Source organism: Populus alba, chromosome 6 (genome assembly GCF_005239225.2).
Source record: "Populus alba chromosome 6, ASM523922v2, whole genome shotgun sequence".
NCBI classification, from domain to species: Eukaryota; Viridiplantae; Streptophyta; class Magnoliopsida; order Malpighiales; family Salicaceae; genus Populus; species Populus alba.
This window is the reverse complement of record NC_133289.1, coordinates 22,900,655-22,924,192: the sequence shown is the minus strand read 5'-3', so window position 1 is coordinate 22,924,192 and position 23,538 is coordinate 22,900,655. Positions and strand designations below refer to the sequence as shown.

Genomic DNA, 23,538 nt, shown 5'->3' with positions numbered 1-23,538 from the left:
ATAATTTTAGAGTGAATTTTGTAGATGAGACCATATTTTTGAAACCCGATTCGATCTGACAGGTCGACCCAGGGCTCGACTGAATCGGGACTGGAATCGAGCCGGTTGAAGAAAAAATAGGATACGAAAAAACCCGGTGTGGCCCGGCGGGTTGACTCAGCAAAATCAGGTCAAAAACCCGGTTGCAATCCCTTAACTTTTGTTTTATTTTTATTTAAAATGACATCATTTTGATTTTTTTAAAAAAAAAAATTGACTCGACCGACCAGGTAACCCGGTCAAAACCCGGAACCCGAGCCTTGAATCGGGTCAGGTCTGAAAACTATGAATGAGACATTTCTTTAAAAACAATATTTTTTATTTCTAAAATATTTTTATAAAAAAAACTTTTAATTTTAAAATTGATAGTTTTAAAACCGAATCCAAAAAAAAACTTAAGTCAAATTAGAAGGTCAACCTGAATTAATCTAAAAAAATTTAAAAAAAAATAAAAAAACATGTCACTTAGCGTACATAAACAAATTATTTTATCTTTTACGTCATCATTAAATATAGTTTTGTTTCGTCTCTTAATATATCTTGTTTCTTTTATTTTTGGTCTTTATCTCTTATGTATCGAAAAATATACAGGAAAGAAGACGTCAATATTGCACTTATACTGTCAAGTTACATATAATTTAAAACCATAGGGAATTCACGCGATGGAGATATGCGGGAAAGAGCATTTGATGGTTTCTGGTCTTGATGAAATTTATGGCTAGACACCGCTGTGAACACTGATTGATCAGTGTCCGCCAACCAGGAAGCAAGTAAGCAGCACAAGTATAGTGTTGTTTTCCCTCCATTTCTGCAGCTGATTCTTTTCATTTCTTTTTTATCCTTATGTGCAATTCAAAAATTCGAATTTCAGAATTAAAGTAAAGAACCGGTGCCAGTCAATTATCTTTGCTTTTATTTGAAGCATCACGACATAATCATCACCCATCACCCAGGCTGGCTGGTGAAAAGAAAAGTTTTTTTTTCACTAAGATGACAAAGCTTGAGCCCATCGCTTGCGCCAGTGAACCCGATCCTGTAACAATGCCTAACAACTAACCATGCTGAAGTTGTTGATGCATTCAAAATATTTAGACAAGAAATCTGAGACCCAGCAGCTTTACTCTGTGCCAAGATCGAACATGTTCTAGCTCACAACTGGACTAAACTGGACACCAAACCAGCTCATTATACTCGAAACCAAGAGATTCCCACCGAAGGCAATCACATGAACCAAGACAGGTCGAACTGAGAATCTCTGTAAACTGTGTCGGTGGACTCAAACGAACGAACCAGCCTCTGACTATCAAAAGGGCTACCAGGAGCACAACTTTACTCCATGTCAAGTTATAACCCGAGAATCAAACTGGTTTTTCAACTAATTGGACAGTCGAGTTATAACTTATTTTCAACATTAAAAAAGATGAGGAAAGGCTGCGTAATGAGATATGCCCATGATCGACAAAACTTTTCATGAGCCTTGCAATTAACTTTTATGAAAAGAAACAAAATAAGTATGGCATTTGCAGCTGTTAGTCCTATTGGACTCACTTTCCAGGCACTGCCCTCCCATCCCTCTTTCATACGAGAGAGATGTGTTATTCACTTCTTTTTTTCCTTTTCAGAGTGTTCCAACAGTTCTGCCAGTTAAAATGCCAAGAAGTAACTCGAAAAGGGAACATCCCTTCATATTGAGATTTCACCAGGCCGCATAAGGCGAACAACTGCGCCAGCATTGGACATTATCGAACCTGTAATTGTGAAATTTATGTATGGTTAAACCATGGACCAACTGTTCCATTCACGAGTCCATTGTTGTGGATCCCGACACCATTTGGAATCAGTGGAGGCAATCCAACTGCCATTGGAGGTGGAGCAGCAGGATACAACCCATGATTGTGGGGTAAGGTGTGGGGGCTCACATGAGGACTGGAGGCAGGACTCCCCTTGCACTGTTGGAGGGCATGAATCTGCCTGAGACCTTCCTCATGAATACGTGATATAGTCTCCAACTCCTGCATTGATAGAGCTTCCAATCCGGCTCCATAAAGAGGGGCATGCCGGTTCATTTCATCTTGAACAGAAGCCTCAAGGGTGTGGATATATTGCTGAAAAGGAAAGGATGAGCATTAATCTGACACTGCTGCTTCTAATTCACACAAGGCGGGAAAATAACAAGTCTAACGTTAAAATCTATTGTATTATTGCAAATGATTAATTCATATGCTATATGTAAGAGCTTACACCATTCTAAGCTCATGCTGCGTGAAGCAGAAATGCAAGGTTTTATTGGAGTGGGAAAGGAAATAAAAGAAAACAGAGTCTGTCACTTGATAAGGTCATGTAGCAGCTCTGCTCTTGTAGTCAACAAATCAAGCATCAAAAGAGATCCCAAGTTTAATCATGCTTGCCCAAACCATTCGAGGTAAAAAAAGAAGTCTACCACCTAAAACACTGACATTGCATGGGGGAGTTCAAATGGCAGATTATTAAGACAATCCTTTTGAAAACAAGGCAATGGTTTTGATTCTCAAAGACAATAATGGAGAACCACAAGCTTGATCAAGTATCATGACCAAGGCAGATTTCTATATGAGAACATGATTTGACATGACAGTGATTGTAAAATACTCAGGAGAGGTGTAAATTATGTAAAAGCAAAAACCTGGCAGGCCTGCAATTTTGATTCCATCCCATCAATATATGCTTCACACCTGGCAACCTGCTCTTCCTTCTCCCTCCTCTCTCCTTCAGTTTGCCCAACTGTTTTTGTCAATCTCCGAACCTCATCCTCCAATGACTGACGGATTTCCTCCCTTGTCACATTCTCTGTAGCATACCGTTTCAGTTCTTCATCAAATCTTTTTCGTGCAGCTTCAGCGCTCTTCAGCCTTTCAGCAAGAGCATTTTTCTCTTTTACTACTTTCTGCATGTTCATATAAATGCAGCACAACAGCAGTCAGCACCAAAGGGAGAAGAATACATGCAAACAGCTAAAACTGTTTCCAGAGTACAAACTTTATACAGTAACCCTGACCAAAAAAATATTCTAAATAACATAATTCCATCCACCTATCTCAAGTACAAAGAAGCAAATTCTACAGGAATATATCAACCATGTATATTCACAGTGTTGATCACAAATATCAAGCAAGTCACTATTTCCAAAACATTTCTCCATAAGAAAGCAATATGATCAGATGTAGCAGAATAGAATAATTAATCTTAGAGAATGTAAGAAATGAAGTTAAAAGCAAAAGACGGTGAATGGAGGGAATTTTTAAATACCACTCTTAAAAAAGTCTCCCCTTGGACTGGGAATAATGGAGGTAGTTATTAACTTCGTAACTATTGAAGCCAAACTTCCAATCATAACATTCTAATTAATTTAGGAAACTATACCCTAAGGATATACAAGAAACTTGATAATAACTTCATTTCCCTCCCGCTCTCTAACCAAACAAAGAAAATTATTTAACTAGCATTTCCCTAATGATGAATCGAAACAAGGAAAGAGTCTCTTTCCTTCCCTTTCCTTAATTCCCCCTCCCTACCACTCCTCCCAAGAATTCCTAGACAGCAAGCCAGAAACAACACCTATGCCCTTTTCTAATTGAGAATGTAAGGCCAGATTGGCAGCTGCAGATCATTTGATTGGAATGAAATTTGGAATGGGTACACAAGACAGAAGGGAGTGGCTACCTACTAGAACTTCGACCAGACAGCTAAGTTGGTATTTCACTTGAGAAAAGAGACAAGTGATAATGGATTGATGTGGTAAAAAGGAGAGGATTCAAAAAAGAGGGCAGTATCTTATTGTCTTACCTTCAATTCATCCCGTTTTCGGGACTTCAATTGGGAGAGCTGTGTCTCAGCATCATGTAGACGGTCTTGAAGAACTTTTTTTTCAACTGTCAGCTTTGTGATTTCATCATCTCTCTCTGAACGTAGCCATTCAAGCTGACTCTCAACTTCTTGTATTTGTTCAGAAAGTTCCTTCTTTTCCCGAGTGAAGCGATCCATCTCAGCCTTCATTTCAGACTGTCATTTGAATAGTGTTATTAACATTAATAAACACCCATATGAAATTCCCCACATGTTTATTAACTGAATTATATGAGGTACCTTTAGCCTATAGTTAGTGGCCTCACAGTCACTCAATTTTTGCGATAGATTTGCCTTCTCCCGAGCCATATTGGAATTTTCTGCTTTCTTCTCATCACGTATACGAATAATTTCATCTTCACTAGCACATAGCTGGTGCCAGAGAGCTGCCCGATCAACATTTGCAAGTTCAGCAACCTCCCGCATCATGCTCAGAACAGGTTTAACAATTTCTTGCTCCTCACAAACTAAAATAGCCAATATGTCCAAATCTAAATCTACATCACAACTATTATCAGTAGTACTGGTGGCACGATCAACAAGTCTCTTTAGCATTCTCCCTCTATAGGTCTCATTGGCATACCATTTAAATAGTATTGTGTACAGCATCTTAACAAATCCCTTCACACAAAGGTCTCTAGAAAGAGCCAGTGTCTCAGCAAGACCAAGAACAACAGAAAAATCATCACGTTGGACTCGCAGCTGTTCACTGGCTTCTTCCTCTATTGTAGCATCTGTGTGCTGAAAATTTTCATTAACAAATCTGGCATTAAAATTCAATCTTTGAGCAAGGCGTCTTTCCAAGACCATTGCTACAGATTGAGCCATAATTGCTCCTCGAGCTACAGCCCTCTCAAATGTTTGGGAAGCCTCAACAGCAAGGCAAGGTATGGATAACATCTCAATCAGGATATAAATGTCAGAAAAATGACATCTAAAATGGAATGTCTGCTCATCCACCACATGCAACCTTTCAGCAGCCGATGCATTTTCTCCAAACAAGAAGAGGCCACAAGGCAACGTTGAGCAGCTATCACCAAGGGCATCATCACAATCAATATCTCTTAGTATGGTTTCAGCAACATCTCCCCAACTATTCACAGTTCTGCTCAAAAAATCTAGGACAAAAGGAGACACGTCAGCCCCTAAGTTTTTTAACCTAGTGCGAACTGATCTGACCTACAGAAGATAACAGAGCAGGTTAAATAAGCATTTAATAAATCATGCCGGACAACAGAATAAGATATTCTGAAATATAAATGCATACTGCTTCCGGAAGATGTTGACACTGGGATGCAGCCTTGAATATAAAATCTATGGTAGCAGCAAGAGGCTCATCATTTGAATCAGCCAAAAGATCAAAAGACTGAATTAAAACACGCTCCCACACATCACTGCCACACTCCAGTTGACTAAGAGCACCAAAAACCTAAGCATGACCATCAAAATCACACAATAAGACATCTGGCAATAGACTTAAAAAAGAATTGCTTGTGCAGTTGGTCAGAAATGAGAGGGAATCTTTCAAAAAAAGTGTCCAATTGTATTCAACAGTTATCTTACAGGTATCCACAGTGCAGGTTCTGCATCAGGCTTTTTAAGTCTTTCAAGAAGTGCATAAGCCGCCAATGGATGCTCTGCATGCTCAACCAATTTGGGAATCAAAGAAACCAGGTCCGGCTGCAGATGCTTGGGAGCTTTATCCAGTACAAGAGCAATCTTTTGTGCAGACTGAGGTCTTCGTCTTGGCTCTGGGCAGCCTTGTGGAACAGCTCCATCTAGGGCTCTCAGTGAGTTAACAATCAGTCCCAAGAGCTCCTCAGATTGTTCTGGCCACATGGTCTGAAAGTTCATCTTCTCCAATTAATTAATATAAACTAAAATATTAGTCAGGAAAAGTTGCCAGTTATGCAGAAACCCATACCTTAGAGCGAAGAGAAGCATTTTCCAAAGCACCTCCTGCTGTTGTTACTGGTGGATAAATAGGCTGTCCTGGAAGAGCTTGTCCAGGCATATCAGTCCCATTTATGTCAGAGCTCTGTACAGCAGATGCTCTTTTAGAATCATCTAGACCAGAATCCAACCTTTCATGTACAGGAAATTGAGCGGATTCAGTTGCTCCACTTCCCCTGTCAGATTCCAATGGGCTGGAAGCACCACTGCCATCAAGAGAAGGCTTTGAGTGCGCATCAGAGGAATCATCATTCAAACTTCCTTCCGAAGGTTGGCAACATTCAACCATTATGTCCAATAGTAAATCTATGATTGCCTGCTGCAAAACTTTAACTCCCATCAACAAATTCATCAAGCTGGGAGAAGATTCATCAGCCTTCACAGCCTTCTTTCCATCATTGCCACCAGAAAGCTTGGTTGGAAGAAGCAGCTTCTTTACTTTAGCTGGTTCATCAAGATAAACACGTAGTCCAGTCAGAAAACCAGCAATTGCACCGGCATCCATTAGAAGCTTTTCTCTTAAGGTAACCTGAGGCTGTGAAGGATTATCTCCGTATGTGAGGTGAAACCCAGCTCTGGAAAGAAGGTTTCTAAAGATGTCTTCTTCATCTCCACTATTTCCTTCACTATCTTCAGAATCAATGAGTTCATCAGGATCAGTTGTTAAAGCATCCTGATCATCCTCGGACGCCAAAACCTAAGGGAAGGCAGAACACACATAAACATCTAGCTAGCATATGAAAAAGAGGACAGAACAAAATAAAACATGTTGCTTCTAATCTCAACAAATTGTAGAGTATTGAAAATAGGAAGATGCAGAGAAAGAGTAAATCTTTAGAACACAAAAAACACACGCACAAAAGGTAAAAGAAAAAAAAAAATCAGAACCAATGAACTGGTACTAAAGTCATGAATTTTTCTATTGTTACATGCATTTTCCTGACATGTATTGTGGTGCTTATAAATATAATTACCAACATGTGGGACGGGCTGGTGGGGTTTGGGGATGGAGGACAACTACCCCCATTATGTATTCCAAGGCCTATTGGCCTATAGATGAACCAAAACAAATGATATTCTTATAATTCTGAGATAAAAGAACTTAAAAGTGTGTAAAATCTAAAACACCTGGCTGATGTAAATACAATGGATTTTAAAAACTTGGACACAAAGCTCTCCGTATACAGAAGGTTAAAAATCATGTAAAAACATAAAGCAAGCACATGAACCAACTGGCATATCACCATACAAGAATCTCAAAGAACAAAAATAGCAGGCAATAATAAGAGAAGAAGGACCATAATTCTAACCTCTAAATCTGAAAACTCGAACCATGGGCAGCAATCTAAAATTTCACATACAAAAACAACAGTATCACGTACGAGGAACCCTGCATCTGTTTCCAACATATCTGACACCTTCATGAATTGCAGGACAGAATTATTCCATGTCTTTGTACAAATAGATGACTCCTTCCACACAGTCTTCGCTGGATTTTTTTGATTCACAACAGCCATCCTGTATCTGACCCAAAAGTTTTTATCTGGATCACTACCAACTGACTGATCACTCTCCAAATATATGCATATGGTGTCAAAGGACTCATACACACCTGCAATGGGAAAAATAAGGACCATCAGTTGAATAAAGAAAGAGGCAACCACAACCAGAATTTCAGCTGAGAGGGAACCAGAGATAACTACCCACCAATCCGAAGCTCACAGCCACCAGCTTGGAAGAACTTGCTAAATATTTTTCGAGTTTCCATTATTTCTTTGAAGGACAAGAAGTTCTCCACCTTCCATGTAAATGAACTTCTTTTCCCAACCTTGTCAGTCTGGGAAGTGCCATTAGTTGACTCAGTATCCTGATCCGTAAAATCTTGCATAATGGATGTTTCTTTCAAAATGAGAACCTCCGCCGAGAATACAACGGTATCTTGAACGAGAAACCCAGAGTCTTGATCAAACAGGCTTGTGAGTGTCACAAATTCACGCCAACCCCAATCTTTTGCAGCTTTGGAATAGCGATTTTGAGATTCCTTTGTGACAGACTTCTCTTCCATCCTCTGGTTGACAACTGACAATCGATGGCTCACAAAACAACTCCAATCGCTAGAAGTATTTCGCAAATCTGTAACTTCAAGAAACACTGAAAGATGGCATGGTGGCTGAGACTGCCCTGATACCATCAAGCATATAGGAAATTCTAATCAGTTCACTCTCCTAGAAAACTGTCAGTTTGGCTTGCATATTATCTTGAATCCATAATTCATGCAAGTAAAGATAAGGCTAATTATAAGAACTGTCAGTTTGGTATACATATCTAGCAATTGTACAATTAGCTTAAAAAAATAAAGCATTTGATTCAAGAAATCCTTCTCTTTCCTATTACAGCCTATGAACCAAAATACAAGTAACTAGCTAATTATAAGCAGTAAACAACAATGCATAGTGTTTGGAAACCCCTTAGTCCAGTTAAATGAGTTCATCACTAATTGGAAAAAAAAGTATGAATCTTCTTCAAATAAGTCCAGCATAACAGACAATTACCAACAATAAGAAATAAACTCTATTATGTTTACACAAGCAGGAACTACTACATCTCAACTATCCATATGAGTAATTAACAATTAGGGCAAGATTTTAATAATAAAGTCGAGGCATACAAAAAGTCCACAACATAAAGATATATGAGTAACTATAAGTTCATAACTAGATATTATTAATGAAAATCTTGCACACCTCGAGGATAAACAATGAGTCGGCAATCCCGATTCCCAATCTGAAACCTCCTGCTCTTGATGCAAAGACCAGTAATCTTCCTCTTCTTCAAAAGATCCTTCAACCTCATGAAATTCTCGATCCTCCAAGTGAATTTCCCCATATGCCCATCAGACTTCCTTGCTCCACTCCCAACCCTCCCTCCAATTAACCCCCCATTCTTCGAAAAACTACTGAACTCCTTAATCACATGAAATGAAGTACTAAACACTGCAGTATCATCAACCAAAAACCCTGACTCAGCCCCAATAAAATCAGCCATCTTCATATAATCATTCCACCCCAAACTCGTATTATCCCCACTCTTATTATCTGCTGCAAACCGTCCATATGAATCCCTATGCACATGATTACTCCCCCCAGCCTTCTGATTCAAAACAGACATTCTAAACAAACACCAACAACTCCTATCTGAAACAGCTGTCTTCTCTGTATCCTTACTCTCCAAACACATAGACAAGTAATCCATTCCATTCACGGAGCTCTGATACACACTAATCCTCAAATTACATTCCCCTGCTGGAAACACCGGACTCATTATCTTCTGAGTCTTAATCATTTCCTTAAACAAACTAAAATTATGCACTTTCCATGTACATTTGCCACTTAACACGTCCGATACCGGTCCCACAGCTACCGAATTGGACGAAATTGATAACGAAAGCCCCGATTGCACCTCATTATTACTAGTGCTACTACTACTATTATCACGCATAAAACTAACAGATTCGTTTAAAATCAAAATATCAGCGGTGATTAAAACGCAATCATTATTAAACAAATAGCCTAATTTGGAATCAAATACGGTAGAAGCCGGGGTAAAATCACACCAACCGTGTGATTTTTTCTTACTGGAAAACCGATGCCATGAATCACGGTGTATGGTTTTGGAATCATCAAGTGGATTAACAATTGATAAACGGTAACTAGCAAAACAATCCCATTTTGACGATGATGTACCGCGAGGGTCCATGATTTGAAGATAGATTGAGATGTACCCAGGCAAAGCTTGGGAGTCACCTTTAGGGTAAATTAATAAACGGCAATCGTAACCGCCTACTTCAAAATATTTACTCCATAATGCCCTAGCTTTAACACGTGGAAAACCCTGTACCGTCCATTTGCAGGTTGCGGAATACTCCCCTCGCCGATCGATTGTCACGGTTTCTGCTGCCGCTCCGTTCGTTCCGTCTAGCGTTGTCCCCACAGTGATATCGTCGATTGTCGAGGTTGTTGTTGTCGTCATTGCTGTCGATGATGAGGTGCCGAGAGAGGATTGGTCGGAGTGAGAAGGTATAGGGGCAGATGATGAGCAGGTAGAAGATGTGGCTGCCGCTTCCATTGAAGTGGCGGTGGTGCTGCTGCTGCTGCTGTGTTTCATTGTTTGTTAGGGGTTTTGGTGTTTGGAGTTATTTATTTTTAATTTAATTCTCTATAGTTTTGTTCCCAAAAAAAAAAAGAAAATAGAGAGAGAAAGGAAGTGAAAGAGAGGAGGGATGTGTGGGCGTGAGGGTAAGAGAAGAGCCTTGGACAGTGAACGGCTCATTGTAGTTAACATGCGCTTCTTCTTTTTTTCGTTTTTTCTCTTCTTGTTTTTTTTTGGGTTTTCTTGCTGCCAGGATCCGGTGTGGCGTGGGTGTAGGTTTTGTTTGTGTGAGATTGAGGAAAATTTTGAGGTGGGGTCCACGTCATGGGCCCTGATTATGATGCTCATGCGTGGGAGTGTGGACAGTAAGCCATAAAGGCGGCTAACTTTTTTATAAAAATATTTATATATTTTGTTTTTATGCTATTGATATATTTGTTTTGGGATTTTTTTTAAAAAAATAATAATAACAATAATACCATCACCACTATTTCAATTTTTCAAAGCCACTATCTAAAAAAAAAATTATAGATTGATCCTCAAGTTTTTTGTTTTAAAAATAAATAAGTATTTTTAAAGAAAACATAAATAATAATGTAATACTAGATCAATCTTAAAAAAATATATTAGTTTTATAGAAAACTACCCAGTCTAATTTTGAAAAAAAAATATTAATTGATTATTAAGGCTTTTTTTTTAAGAATAATTAAATATTTTTAAGTAAGATAAAAATATTTATGTGTTCAGATTCTATTATTTGATTTGAGACTTTTGTAAGCAATAATAATAAGAATAACATCAACTATAGTAATAATACAAACACCACTATTTCAATTTTCCAAAGCCACTCTATCTAATTTTGAAAAACAATCTCAAGCCTTTTGTTTTAAAAATAAATAAGTATTTTTAAAGAGAAAAAAAATAATATTAGATCACTCTTAAAAAATCAATTAGTTTTATAGGAAATTACTCTATCTAATTTTGAAAAAATATCAATATTTTTGTTTTAAAAATAAATAAGTATTTTTAAAGAGAAAAAAAATAATATTAGATCACTCTCAAAAAATCAATTAGTTTTATAGGAAGTTACTCTATCTAATTTTGAAAAAAAAAATATCAATATTTTTGTTTTAAAAATAAATAAATGATGATCCATTTAAAGGAAGGATGCAGAAATTCCATGTTGTTGTTTTTTTCTCTTTTTTTTAATTGGACCACGTCAGGGATTAGCTAAATATCAACGTGACTCTATCTATAGGCGATGATGAGTCTCCTATTCTATCATATGCGTGTGACGTTAACGGAATGACTGAAAATCATGACGATTCAGTTTTTTCCTTAGCGTTCACTAACCGGAGGGAATAGGCGAACCTAAGCGGGCTACAGTTTTTTAAGTTTTTTTTTTAAAAAAAATTAAATATAATTTATTTTATAATAGATACTAACTCGTGCTAATCTGATTAATAATTTATTTTATATTTATTCTTATGAAAAATAAATATAATATAAATACTGTTAAATTTAACTTCAAACATGATTCAAACTTAGCTGAAGGTATAATTTATATCATATATATGCACATGTAAAATATTTATATTTTTTTAATTTAATATAATATATAAATATTTCAATATCAACATATTAAATATTTATTATTTTATGATAAATAATAAATAGTATTTAAATGGATGATACAAATGGTAAAGTGTCTCCGTTTGTCATTGTAATAGTTTTTAATATTATATTTTTTTAAAAGTAGATTTTAAAAAATTATAAATTATATTTTTTTAACTAAAATTTCAAGTGAAAATTATTAGTAAATCTTATATAAAATTATAGTGTATGTTGACTAATTAAATATTTTTAAATTTATAATTGAAATAAAATATAAAAGGTATCATGCTACACCGCATCCAGTGGCAAAACTAGGGGGGCTGCAATATTTTTTTGTTTGTAAATCCCTCTTTGAAAAATTAGATTTTTAGCTCCAAAACAAAAAAAGAAGGTTAAATTTTGCCCCTCCTAATGTTTTTTCCCCTAATTTGTCCCCAAACTAAAATTTATTAGCTCCGCCACACCAAATAAATAAACAAATTGGAAACACTCACACTGCTAATTTGCGAACTACATGACCGAAAAGCAAAAAAACACAATTACCAGAGAAAAAACACTAGTTGTATATTTATAGCGTTTTCAGGCCCCACGTGTCGTTCTCCAGAGTCGAAAGATCAACGAAACCTCTGTAAGCCCGAGTGTGACTCGCAGACTTTCCTTCAACGCCAACTCGGACAGAACTCACTCCTATGTATTCACCGTCGATTGCTGCCTGACTCAGTAATCACTGTAAGATCCTCCAAAATTCCCCCTTCAATTTCAATTCGCAACTCATTTTTTAGAGCTAAAAAATCAATCTTCTTTGCTTTTTAGGGTTTCAATTGATCATATCTGTAAAAAAATTGAGATTATTTAACAAGAATCTTAAATGTGAAGTATGTTTCCTAAGGACTGGATAATACTGCTTGACATATTTTCTGCTAAGCATCTTAAGCATTAAGCATGTTTTGTAATGTAATCCTTTTAACTTGGGCTACACTTGTTACAACAGACCAGATTGTGCTTGGAAAATAAGCAAGCAAAGGATGCTATAATTAGTTTATTGGTGGTAGTTAATATGTTCATTTTGATGAAATTACTGTTTATGGTCCTGTCTGGCCTTTCACTGTGAAACTTGATATTTAAGGTTGTCACCATTGTTTTTTATCCTATCCATGATACTTGGCATGTATGCGTTGCAAATTAGTGTTTTTTTTTCGTGTTCAGATGGAAGAAGTTTGTTTGAATAGTGAGCCGGTGTTTGACGAAGGCGATGACTATGAAGTTGAGGGAGACTGCAGTGCAATGGGATGTGATGATGAAACTGGTGAAAATTGTTCGAAGAAAGAACGACCAGAACCGACTGTGGGTTTGGAGTTTGATTCTTTTGATGAAGCTTATGATTTTTACAATGTTTATGCCAAGGAACAAGGTTTTGGCATTAGAGTGAGCAACTCTTGGTTCAGGTCAAAGAGAAAAGAACGTTATAGAGCGAAACTTAGTTGCAGTAGTGCAGGTTTTAAGAAAAAGAGTGAAGCAAACAATCCAAGACCGGAAACAAGAACTGGCTGTCCTGCAATGGTCGTCATTAGGCTAGTGGACTCTAAAAGATGGAGAATAGTTGATGTTGAGCTTGAACATAATCATCAGGTGAATCCTCAAATCAAAAGGTTTTATAAGTCTCATAAACGGATGATTCTTGCAGCCAAAAAAGCACAACCACCACCAGAGCCTGTCACCGAAGTACACACTATCAGGTTGCATCGTAGAGCTCTCATGAATACTGGGTGTAATGTGTACTTAAATGTTGATGAAAGGGGGCATGTTGATCATGTTGATCACTTCAAACATTTGGAACTCAAAGAAGGAGATGCACTTGCAGTTTATAACTACTTCTGTCGCATGAAGTTGACAAATCCTAACTTCTTTTACTTAATGGATCTCGATGACGAGGGGCGCCTGAGGAATGTGTTTTGGGCTGACGCTAGGTCCAGGGTTGCATATGGTTTCTTCTGTGACACGGTAACAATTGACACAACATGCCTGGCAAACAGGTACGAGATACCTCTTATTTCATTTGTTGGTGTGAACCACCATGGACAATCTGTGTTACTGGGATGTGGCTTCCTTGGACACGAGTCTATGGAATATTTTGTCTGGATTTTCAGGGCATGGATCAAGTGCATGCAAGGGCATCTTCCACAGGTTATCATTAGTGACCAAAACAAACCCTTGCAAAGTGCAGTATCTGAGGTTTTCCCAAATGCTCGTCATTGTTACAATGTGTGTTGTATCACCCAGAGAGTTCCAGAGAGGTTGGGAGGGTTGCAGGGATATGAAGCCATCAAAAGACAATTAAATAAAGCTGTCTATAATTCCCTAAAGATAGCTGAGTTTGAAACTTCTTGGGCTGACATGATCAAGTGCCATGGTCTTGGTGATAATAAATGGCTTCAAACGTTGTATGAAGAAAGACAAGCGTGGGTTCCAGTCTACTTAAAGGACATATTTTTTGTGGGAATGATCCCCATCCAAGAAGATGAGAGCTTGAACGCCTTTTTTGATGGTTATGTACATAAGCATACATCGTTTAAGGAATTTGTAGATAAGTATGATCTCGCCCTGCACCGTAAACACATGAAAGAAGCCATGGCAGATCTGGAGTCCACAAATTCAAGCTACGAGTTGAAAACAAGATGCAACTTTGAGGTGCAGCTCTCTAAAGTGTATACAAAAGAAATCTTTAGAAAGTTCCAGTCTGAAGTTGAGGGGATGTATTCTTGTTTTAACACAAAACAGCTGAGAGTTAACGGACAAATAGCAACATACATAGTCAAAGAACGAGTTGAAGTTGCAGGAAGTGAGAAGGAGGTTAGGCATTTTGAAGTTTTATATGATACAAGTCAAGCAGATATCCGATGCATATGCAGTTTGTTCAATTACAAAGGTTATCTATGTAGGCACGCCTTGAACGTGCTTAATTATAATGGTGTGGAAGAAGTCCCTTCTCGCTACATTCTGCCACGTTGGGGCAAAGATTATAAGCGCAGGGGTCTTCTAGATCACAATTCCGGTGACGTTGATGTGGATAACCGAATTTACTGGCATAATCTTCTGTATAGGTATGCCATTCCAGTTGTGGAAGTAGGAGCACAGTCTTCAGATCATTATAAGATTGCATTGCAAGAACTGGAAGAGTTGTTGAACAAATTCAATCTTGCAGAGGACAACTTGGTGTAAATTCCTATATGTAGAAACTAGCTAGAAATTAGAAAATGCCGATTTGTAAAACTTCTTGCGGTGTCTATTATACTGTCTTCTCATGCCACTGGTGGAAGATATGCATCTTATACGAGGTTTCCCATGTCTTTGATTCTTTGAACTTGTGGCAAGCGTTATTCTATTTTGGTCATTTGGGATGTTTTTGCTATGTTCTATAGCCTTGGTTCAAAATGCAAACAGCACTACACAGTAGGTTAAAGTTTCAGGACATGAGTTTGAACTCGTTCTTTCTATGTTTGTGTTTGCCTTTTGAATTATGTTTTCTCAAAATTTATGTTTTTTTTATCTATTTAACATATTAATATCAAAAATAAATTTTAAAAAATAGTATTTTAATGATTTTCAAATAAAAAATATTTTAAAATATAATTGTTATTACAATGTTAAATAAATTCATGGCACAGCAAAGATGCCCCTTGAATTGGGCAAACAAGAAAACTTCTTGCAAGACACCAATTACACTTTGTACAACTTTCATTTGATTTGGTTTGTTTTTGTGGTTGAATTGTTTTTATTATTATTATTATTATTATTATTATTATTATTTTGTGTTAATATTAAAAATAATTTTTTTAAAAAATTATTATTTTAATATATTTTTAAATTAAAAATATTCTTTAAAAAAGAATGTCGAACATGCTATTAATGTACAAAATATGTCAAGCTTCATTCCACAGAAGATGCATCTTTCTGAATGGAATCAGAGAAGAAAAATAAACAGGATTCTGGAAACTTGACAGGTGCTTTCCCTCTCCCTTCCCGTCGATAATACTGAAAGCAGCACACACATGAAGGGCTTTTCTGACATAGGAAACAAGAGACATGTATAATTAATTATACCTTAGCTGAAAAGATTCACAAAAATGTTGGTACTCAAATAAATATTATATCAATCATATGCTTCAATAAACATACAGCCTGCATCACTTTGTTTCCACAAGGGCAGTCTGTTAACAAGAAGTGCGAGCACAGGCCCAGATAATTCAAGTATTTCACATTGCTTGAAAGAAGAAATTTAATACAACTCCGAGGAGAGAAATTTCAAACAGAAAAACCCATGTACTAAGAAAAATAAATTAATTAATAAAAAAATGCAAGCACATAGCACACCAGATCTCACTCAAAAGTTGCTCTTTACTTTCGGCATGTTGGCAGTGTAACTCCATGGCATACGAAGGCCAACACAACGTAGATAATCACCAGCAGTAGTATAATCAAAGCAACCCTGCCAGACGCAAAAAAAATTATTCAGTGAGCAAGAAATTCAAGTATCTCTGGTTTCAAGTGGGTAAATGCTGAAAGAGTCTCTTGAAATACATTCTTGCGTGTAGTTAGACATCAACAACAATTCATTTGGAGAACATACGTGAGCTTGACATTTCTCCACCATACTGCACTGCTGAAACGACGAGCTTGCTTTCTGAAACGGAAGGTGTTTCCTTGCATGTTGGCGGTTTTATCTACCAGCAATTCCAAGCGATCACCTCTCTCCAAAACTTTGTCAATGTTCTCAATCATAACATTTCGCACCTATTACAAAACAATTGCAAATTTTGAAATTACAAGTCTGTTTAAAATGAAAAACTCGGACAGGATCCTTCAACTGGAAATTTATAGAATAATTATTAAGTGCTAGAGTACGTTTCCTTTCTAACTACGATGATAATAATGGTGTATATCCTTCATATACCATTAATTTCATTATTCAGTACCCAAGTAGGAGTCGAGACCACAGAAAAGTCATTCAACCTGGCACCACAGTTTGACAGTGCGACTGGACAGCAGAATGTCGAGACCACATTTTAAAGCACAAAATCTAAAATAAAACACTATTCCAGACATCTATCATGAATTGGAAAGTAATTAAAAACCATCCTCAAAATTCATAAATCGATCCAAGAGATAGCAATCATGATTTAATCAAGCTCACCTGGCTCATTTCACCTTTCAGTCTATTTATCCTATCTGCATTCGGATCATTAGTGTAGTACTCCATTTGTTGGCTCAAAACCCTTGAGAATTCATCATTCATGGCATAAGCTTGAGCTGTAATAACTGCACGTCCATAAGTCCTGGCAAATCTCTGATGAATGTCCTCAAGAAATGCAAACGGAATTCTTCCTGGACATAAAATCAACATTATCATAACTTTTTCCCATACAATTTACTTCTTATATTCATCCCAAGAATCCAACAATCTAGAGGTGCTAGACCCATTTTAAAATCAAAGGTGAGGCATTCAATTTTATATGTCAAGTAAATAAAGTTATGAACTTTCAAATAAATTCACTCATTCTCCAAACAGGTATAGCTTGACTACTAAGAAAAGCATTAACACAGCTCCCTAAAACATCAAAACGCAGTAATTGTGACAGTGAATGACTTGCCTTCAGCTAAAATATCAGAACTTTCCCGCATGCAATACATTTCCAATCCTCATCTAATCCATCATAAACCTATACCCACCACAAAAATCAAATGTCTAATTTTCAAATAGTCTGTAAACTTGATAAGTTGCAAATTTTTAATGGTTTCACACATCGTAGCTTGCATCCTAAAATCCAGCGATTACTTCCTAGAATAGTTCTGAACCAACCCAGCCTGACGGGTCAATCCGCTGACCCAGGTCTGGAAAAACCCGGATTTTTTTAAGCTAAGTTGTTTCAGTTTTTTTTTTTTTTTTTTTAAAAAAAGGTCTGGGTTGACCTGGCCGACCAGCAACATGGGCCTTGGCCGAGTCGAACTCTAGGTCGGGTTCACTAAATATGATTCCTAGTCTTCGCCTAGACGAGCAGATACACTTAATTTCAGTTGCCCACAAACAAGTTTGATAATACCACTAAACAAAGCTATGAAATTTCTAACAAATTCTCCAACATGCGTAGCAGCTCGAGTCCTAAAATCCCATGTTTCTTTAATTGTCATCCAAGGCAATAATTCTTTTATCTTTTCGTCTAAGACCCGACATCCATAACGTAATCACAACGAAGAAATCGTAACTGAGATCCTAAAATCCGTAATTGACCAAAAATTAAATTAATTCATGCGAAATTAAGTGGAAAAAAAACAAGGGGATTGAAAAAAATCTTACTGCCGGCGGTTTCATCGGCCATGCAAAGAACGGCGAGGCCATCGGTGCGTTTAACATGAAAAATATAACGATCTTGAGAGTAAGAGACATTGCTATCATCATTGCCAGGTATCTTATCCAGTATTTGCCTAGCAATCGCGCTTGCGTTCGTTGCTGTAGAGCTAAACTCCGCTAGCACCACCGATCCCCTTGCCACTAGCGCGTACAGGATCGCCATTGGGATCTAATGAACGATCGATTTTTCTCTCAATTGGTAGGAGTTTACTTTTTTATTATTTTTAATTAGTTTGTAGCTATAGATTAAGAATTGAAAGGGAAGTGATGAGCCTACTTGCTGTAGAAAACAGGAGAAACCGAGGGAAGAGGAAGGGAAATGAGTGAGATAAGTAATATAATTAATTATTAATTGAGTGAGATTGGATTGCGTTTTAATTAGTGTCTCAAAATATATTTGATTAAAAGAATATAAAATAAAAAATAAATTTATTTCTATAATAATTTTTATTTTAAAAAATATATAAATAATGCAAGATATTGCATTTTATTTTGAAATATATATATATATATTTAAAAAATAAATTATATATGGTAATTTTGAAAAATATATTTTAGAGGTTCTCTTTGGATTTTTTTACAATTTTTTTGTTATTTTTTTAATATAAATAATATATATATATAAACACATTTTTAAGCAACGTAAGAGATTATAATTATTTTTTATATTTTCATATATAGTTAATATCATAAATTTAATTTTTTATGAACTGTATTATTCTCTAACACACCCTCTCGAGTAAAAGTTCCTTTGGACTTGAAACTTGCACAGGTTCACATTACCTTATGTTTAATTTTCATCAAATAAATAAGGATTGTAAGATTCAAACTCGTAACAGTTTGGTCATCAAAACTATATACCATATCAAATAATCATCTCAACCCAATAGTTTAAACTATTGGATAAGGTTCCACAATAAATAATTTATATTATTTTATAACACACCCTCTCAAATAAAAGTTTTTTGTGCTTGAAACTTAAATTGACTTATATTATCTTGTGCTTGATTTTTTATCAAAAAATAAAAATAATGAGATTCGAAACTCATAATCGTTTCGTCATGAGACTTTGATACCATGTCAAAAATCATCTCAATTCAATAATTTAAGTTTTTAAATAAAATCTTAAATATAATTTATATTATTCTCTAATATATATTTAATCTATTTGATTGTCTATTCAATTAGCCAAACACCTCAAACATGATCTTTGTAGCCAACCGAGAAGCAACTTCACAACAACTCTCTTATGCTCTGGTTTTTTTAGCCAGGTATGTGCAACTTACTATAAAAACTGAAAATACTAGGAGGTGTTTGAGATGGAAAGAGCTCAAAATAACCCTTTCATATATACTTTTATAGATATTTATTTATTTTTGTTTTTTTAAAATATTTTAAAAAAATTTTGATTTTTTTTTTATTATTTTTTCAAATTAATATTTTTTTAGTGTTTTAGTTTATTTTGATAGGCTGGTATTAAAAAAAAAAAATATATTAAAAAAAAAAAAAAAACAGTTAGAACGATGCAAATAATGTATACACGGTAAGAAGAAGATCAGCATCCAGGCATTTCAATAAACATTGGCCAGTCCGGCAGCAAATTATCCATTTCATGTGACCTAAAACATGTATAGTATACGACTTCAATTATTGGAAATACTGGACAAAATACCACGAGACAAAGAGTAGACCCACAAAGGATCGATTCATGGAAATACTGGACAAATACACAGCTCCCACGACCTGGATTCCACCAGCTCACAGAGAACACGTGGAAGCTAGGGGTCTGTGCTGCCCTCCTTGGGCCTGTTATTAATGTTGTTGCTGGAACTCCACCTTACAGCAACTTGTAAGGTATTATTGTTTCTGTTTTGTGCAGCAGCTTGTAAGAGAGCGGTATGTTGCTTCATGTGATCTTCTTGCTGGGTTTAAGATCTTGAGGGTTTCTTGTACATTCCAAAAATGTCTTAGAGGAAGGGCGGGGCTACATTATCTGTGATTTGTTCATGAAACTTGGCGAGCCTGTTTGCCTCTGTAAAAAAGGATTACATGTTCGTTAATTTCAGGGCCCGTGAATTAGTCGAGGTGCGCACAAGTGAGCCCGGATTTCAGGGCCCGTTTGCCTCTGTATAATAATGATGGCCACTGGAGGCTTACATGGTCGTTAACTTCAGAGCCCGTGGGATTAGTCAAGATGCGCGTAAACTGGCCCGGACACCAACATGTTAAACTAAAAAAAAAAAAAGATTTTTTTTAAGAGGTTATTTTAGTGATATCATTATTATCAATAAAAAAAAAAAGTACAACAAAAACATGTTACTTTTGACAAATAGTCTTCTTTTTATTGAAAACTCGTCCATGGCAAAACAATACTGGGAAAGTTTTATAATGTTAATTAAATTTATATAGTGTTGGAGAGCAGCAACGAAAAGCACTGGTATATTGCTTTTCACAGAGATTGGTCCTCAGTTTTGAAGTGGGGTCCACGTGAAAAAAAATACGATTAAATTAATCAAATGTTTTAAAACAACTTTTAATTGTAACAGTAGTCACGACAGCATATCCAAACACCCACTAAGAGCAACTTCAAGGGATATGCTAAATAAAAAGCTAATAATAATAATAAACAAATATACACACACACACACTCTTACATGCATGTTTTACATGCTGAAAAAGAAGTGCTAAATAAAATTTTAAAATGTCTTTTCTCTTTAAAAAAAATTATTATTTACATATATATTTTTTTAAAAACCAAATAGATAAAGTATGACTATCAAAAAAACAAACCAATTAAATACAATCATGTAAAAAAAAAAATATAAAGCACTTATTTATACTATACAATTTATCTCTTTGAAAATAACATCTCAGATGCTCTAATAGCTCTGGCATGGACTGGTCATAAAAATTACACTGTCTTTTTTTTGTTTTATTTTATTTTATAAAAAAAATATATAGATAAGTTGATATCTTGTCCATCCATATTTTAGCTACAGGTTATTTTTACTGTGATATCATGTTTTTTTTAAAAAAATTAAATTAATATTAATAAAAAATATTATTTAAATATATTTCTACATGAAAAATATTTTAAAAAATAATTGTTATCTAAATATGTATTTAAAACAGTGGTACAAATTATTTTTAAAGTATTTTTTTGTTTTAAAATATATTAAAATAATATATTTTTTATTTTAAAAAATTATTTTTAATATTAATATATCAAAATAATCCATATATATATATATATATATATATATATATAATTTACAACAAAAAAAATTAAAACAATTGACAAAACAATAGTTACATGGCTACCCGAAACGTCCCTAAATGCCGAGCACTAGTTTAGATTGCTTTTTTTTGGTTTCGTGGTGGCTGAAAAAGAAAAAAGGTAGTTTAAAATTAATTTTTATATTTTAAAATATTTTGATATAATATTAAAAATAATTTATTTTAAAAAAATAAAAAATACAATTTTAAATAAAAAATATTTTAAGAAATACGTACTGTCATTTTCACCAACAACGCACTAATCGATATATTTTAATTCAGTACCAAGGTAGTTCAATCTACTTATGTACTAATTTTGTATTCCGAGCCAAAACAGTTACTCCACAGTTTATTAGCATACATGATATTAAAGTGTAATTGTTGTTGTTTTTAAAATATATTTTATATTAAAATATATTAAAATGATATATTTTTTTATTTTTAAAATTATTTTTAAAATTATCACATTAAAACGAATTTAAAATATATAAAAAATTAATTTCTAATAAAAAAATTTCAAATTTTTGTGGAACACGATTTTTGTTATAAAGATCTGACGATGTATCTATACCTTGTTTTTCTTTTTAATTTTAAAAATATTTTTGAAAAATTTAAGATTTTTTTATTTTAAATTATTTTTAGATAGTTTTAATGTGATGATATTAAAAATAAATTTTATTTTAATATATTTTTAAATAAAAATATTTTAAAAAACTGCTATATAATAATAATAATAATAAATATACTGTAAGAAATGAGGCAAGTACCTGAAGTTGGTTCACCACTTTTACTACAGCCTTTACTCTTACCAAAATTTTGTCCCCAGTCCATCAAGCAATTCCTCTTTACGAGAGCTAAAACCATTAACCTGTCCATCAGTCTTTCAAGAAGCAATAACTTGGTAGCTAGCATGGTGAAGTTGATGTTGAAGTTATCAATGTCGGAACATTTATCATGGGAAAAGGGATCGAGTAAATTTTTTCATTGTGCTATGAAAAGTCTACTTTAAAACTCCATATTGTGTATCGGAGTTGCCATGATTCAATTAATTAATTTCGCTGATGCAAAATTAATCTAAACAACTATTAAAGAAATTTAAGGATGAAATTAAAATGATTAATAATAAAATTAAAAGAAAAAAGAAGGAAAATTAAAAAAAACAATCTTATTTGAAAAAAAAAAAAGATGAGCTTTATTATTTATATGAATAGTTGGCAAGCAGGCTATAATTGGACTTGATAATATGTCAAACTCTAAGCATGTTGGGTCTTGGTGTTGACCAGACTCAAAAGAAGATTGAATATACCACAATTAATTCTATAAATTTTTATATAAAATTATAGAAGAGTTATTTCTCAACAAATGAATGGAATACAATTCACTATACAATTCAAAAATATCATAAAGGTAAAATTAGAGGTAAGTCTCTCATCTATATAAAAAGACAAGATTCATGAACTATAAATACACTATGGAATCTTCATAACAAAAATTCACAATCTTTATTCTCTACTACATATATATTTTTAGAACATCTATATCTAGAATAGTATTGTAGTTTCTCTCTTTAAAAAAATACTTATTTAAACATCAAAGAATTTCCACTTCTAAAAAAAAATATTTTGCAAGTACTTAGTCACAAATCACTTTAGCCTATTAAACATCAAATATAAGCTATCAACCATCTTAATTAGAGAGAAAAAATAAAATTATTAGAGCTAATTGATAAATCAATTATTCATTCCAAGAATCTTATTTATAGTCTGCCTAGATTTTGGAGACTTTATCAGCAACCGATAGTTTTATGGTTATTCTTTGCTTCTTAAATTTTACGTAGCAAAATTATGTAAATGTTATGTGCCTAATTTGTTTTTTTCTTTCTTTTTTTTTTTTTTGTAACCCGGGTGTTTGGGGCAGCTTGCGTGCACCACAACTAATCTCCGGGCTCACTGAACATCCTGCAAGCCCAGTGAGCATGTAAGGCACCGCGGGGATGACAAGCATACACAAGTAGGGCTTGAATCTTGATGTGAAGGAAGAGAACAAGTCCCTTCAACCACTAGGCCATATTCTTTCTCTTGTTTATATATATAGCGGCGTGGCTAATTAGTCTAGCTAGCTAGTAGGGAAAAGGGTGGGAATGAAAATAATTTTTAACTCCTGGTAATCAAATATCATGCATGTCTAACCCTATTTAGATAAAAACATTTATGGCGGGC

The 23,538-nt window shown here is 34.8% G+C and overlaps 3 protein-coding genes across 5 annotated transcripts; 1 reads left to right on the top strand and 2 right to left on the bottom strand.

Moving 5' to 3' along the window:
• Window positions 1-1,475: 1,475 nt before the first annotated feature.
• Window positions 1,476-10,220, bottom strand: LOC118050259 (uncharacterized). Of its 2 annotated transcripts, none has more exons than XM_035060541.2 (10): window positions 8,619-10,220; window positions 7,582-8,055; window positions 7,185-7,486; window positions 5,846-6,571; window positions 5,485-5,775; window positions 5,189-5,350; window positions 4,162-5,100; window positions 3,862-4,077; window positions 2,702-2,962; window positions 1,476-2,144 (listed from the first exon to the last, which is right to left on the bottom strand). In XM_035060541.2, exons 1-10 carry the CDS (start codon window positions 10,036-10,038, stop codon window positions 1,803-1,805), a joined length of 5,133 nt encoding a protein of 1,710 aa, XP_034916432.1. In that variant the 5' UTR covers window positions 10,039-10,220; the 3' UTR covers window positions 1,476-1,802. The 2 variants fall into 2 exon arrangements, with proteins under 2 accessions (XP_034916432.1, XP_034916433.1); XM_035060542.2 differs by having other exon boundaries at window positions 5,485-5,763; window positions 8,619-10,218.
• Window positions 10,221-12,135: 1,915 nt separating this feature from the next.
• LOC118050260 (protein FAR1-RELATED SEQUENCE 6) lies at window positions 12,136-14,998 on the top strand. Its single transcript, XM_035060544.2, has 3 exons — window positions 12,136-12,366; window positions 12,844-13,670; window positions 13,785-14,998. Exons 2-3 carry the CDS (start codon window positions 12,844-12,846, stop codon window positions 14,854-14,856), a joined length of 1,899 nt encoding a protein of 632 aa, XP_034916435.1. The 5' UTR covers window positions 12,136-12,366; the 3' UTR covers window positions 14,857-14,998.
• Window positions 14,999-15,492: 494 nt separating this feature from the next.
• On the bottom strand, window positions 15,493-18,380 carry LOC118050261 (vesicle-associated membrane protein 711). 2 transcript variants are annotated; one of them, XM_035060546.2, is made up of 5 exons: window positions 17,990-18,380; window positions 16,829-17,019; window positions 16,265-16,428; window positions 16,009-16,123; window positions 15,493-15,699 (listed from the first exon to the last, which is right to left on the bottom strand). In XM_035060546.2, exons 1-4 carry the CDS (start codon window positions 18,204-18,206, stop codon window positions 16,033-16,035), a joined length of 663 nt encoding a protein of 220 aa, XP_034916437.1. In that variant the 5' UTR covers window positions 18,207-18,380; the 3' UTR covers window positions 15,493-15,699; window positions 16,009-16,032. The 2 variants fall into 2 exon arrangements, with proteins under 2 accessions (XP_034916437.1, XP_034916438.1); XM_035060547.2 differs by having other exon boundaries at window positions 15,493-15,694.
• Window positions 18,381-23,538: the final 5,158 nt, after the last annotated feature.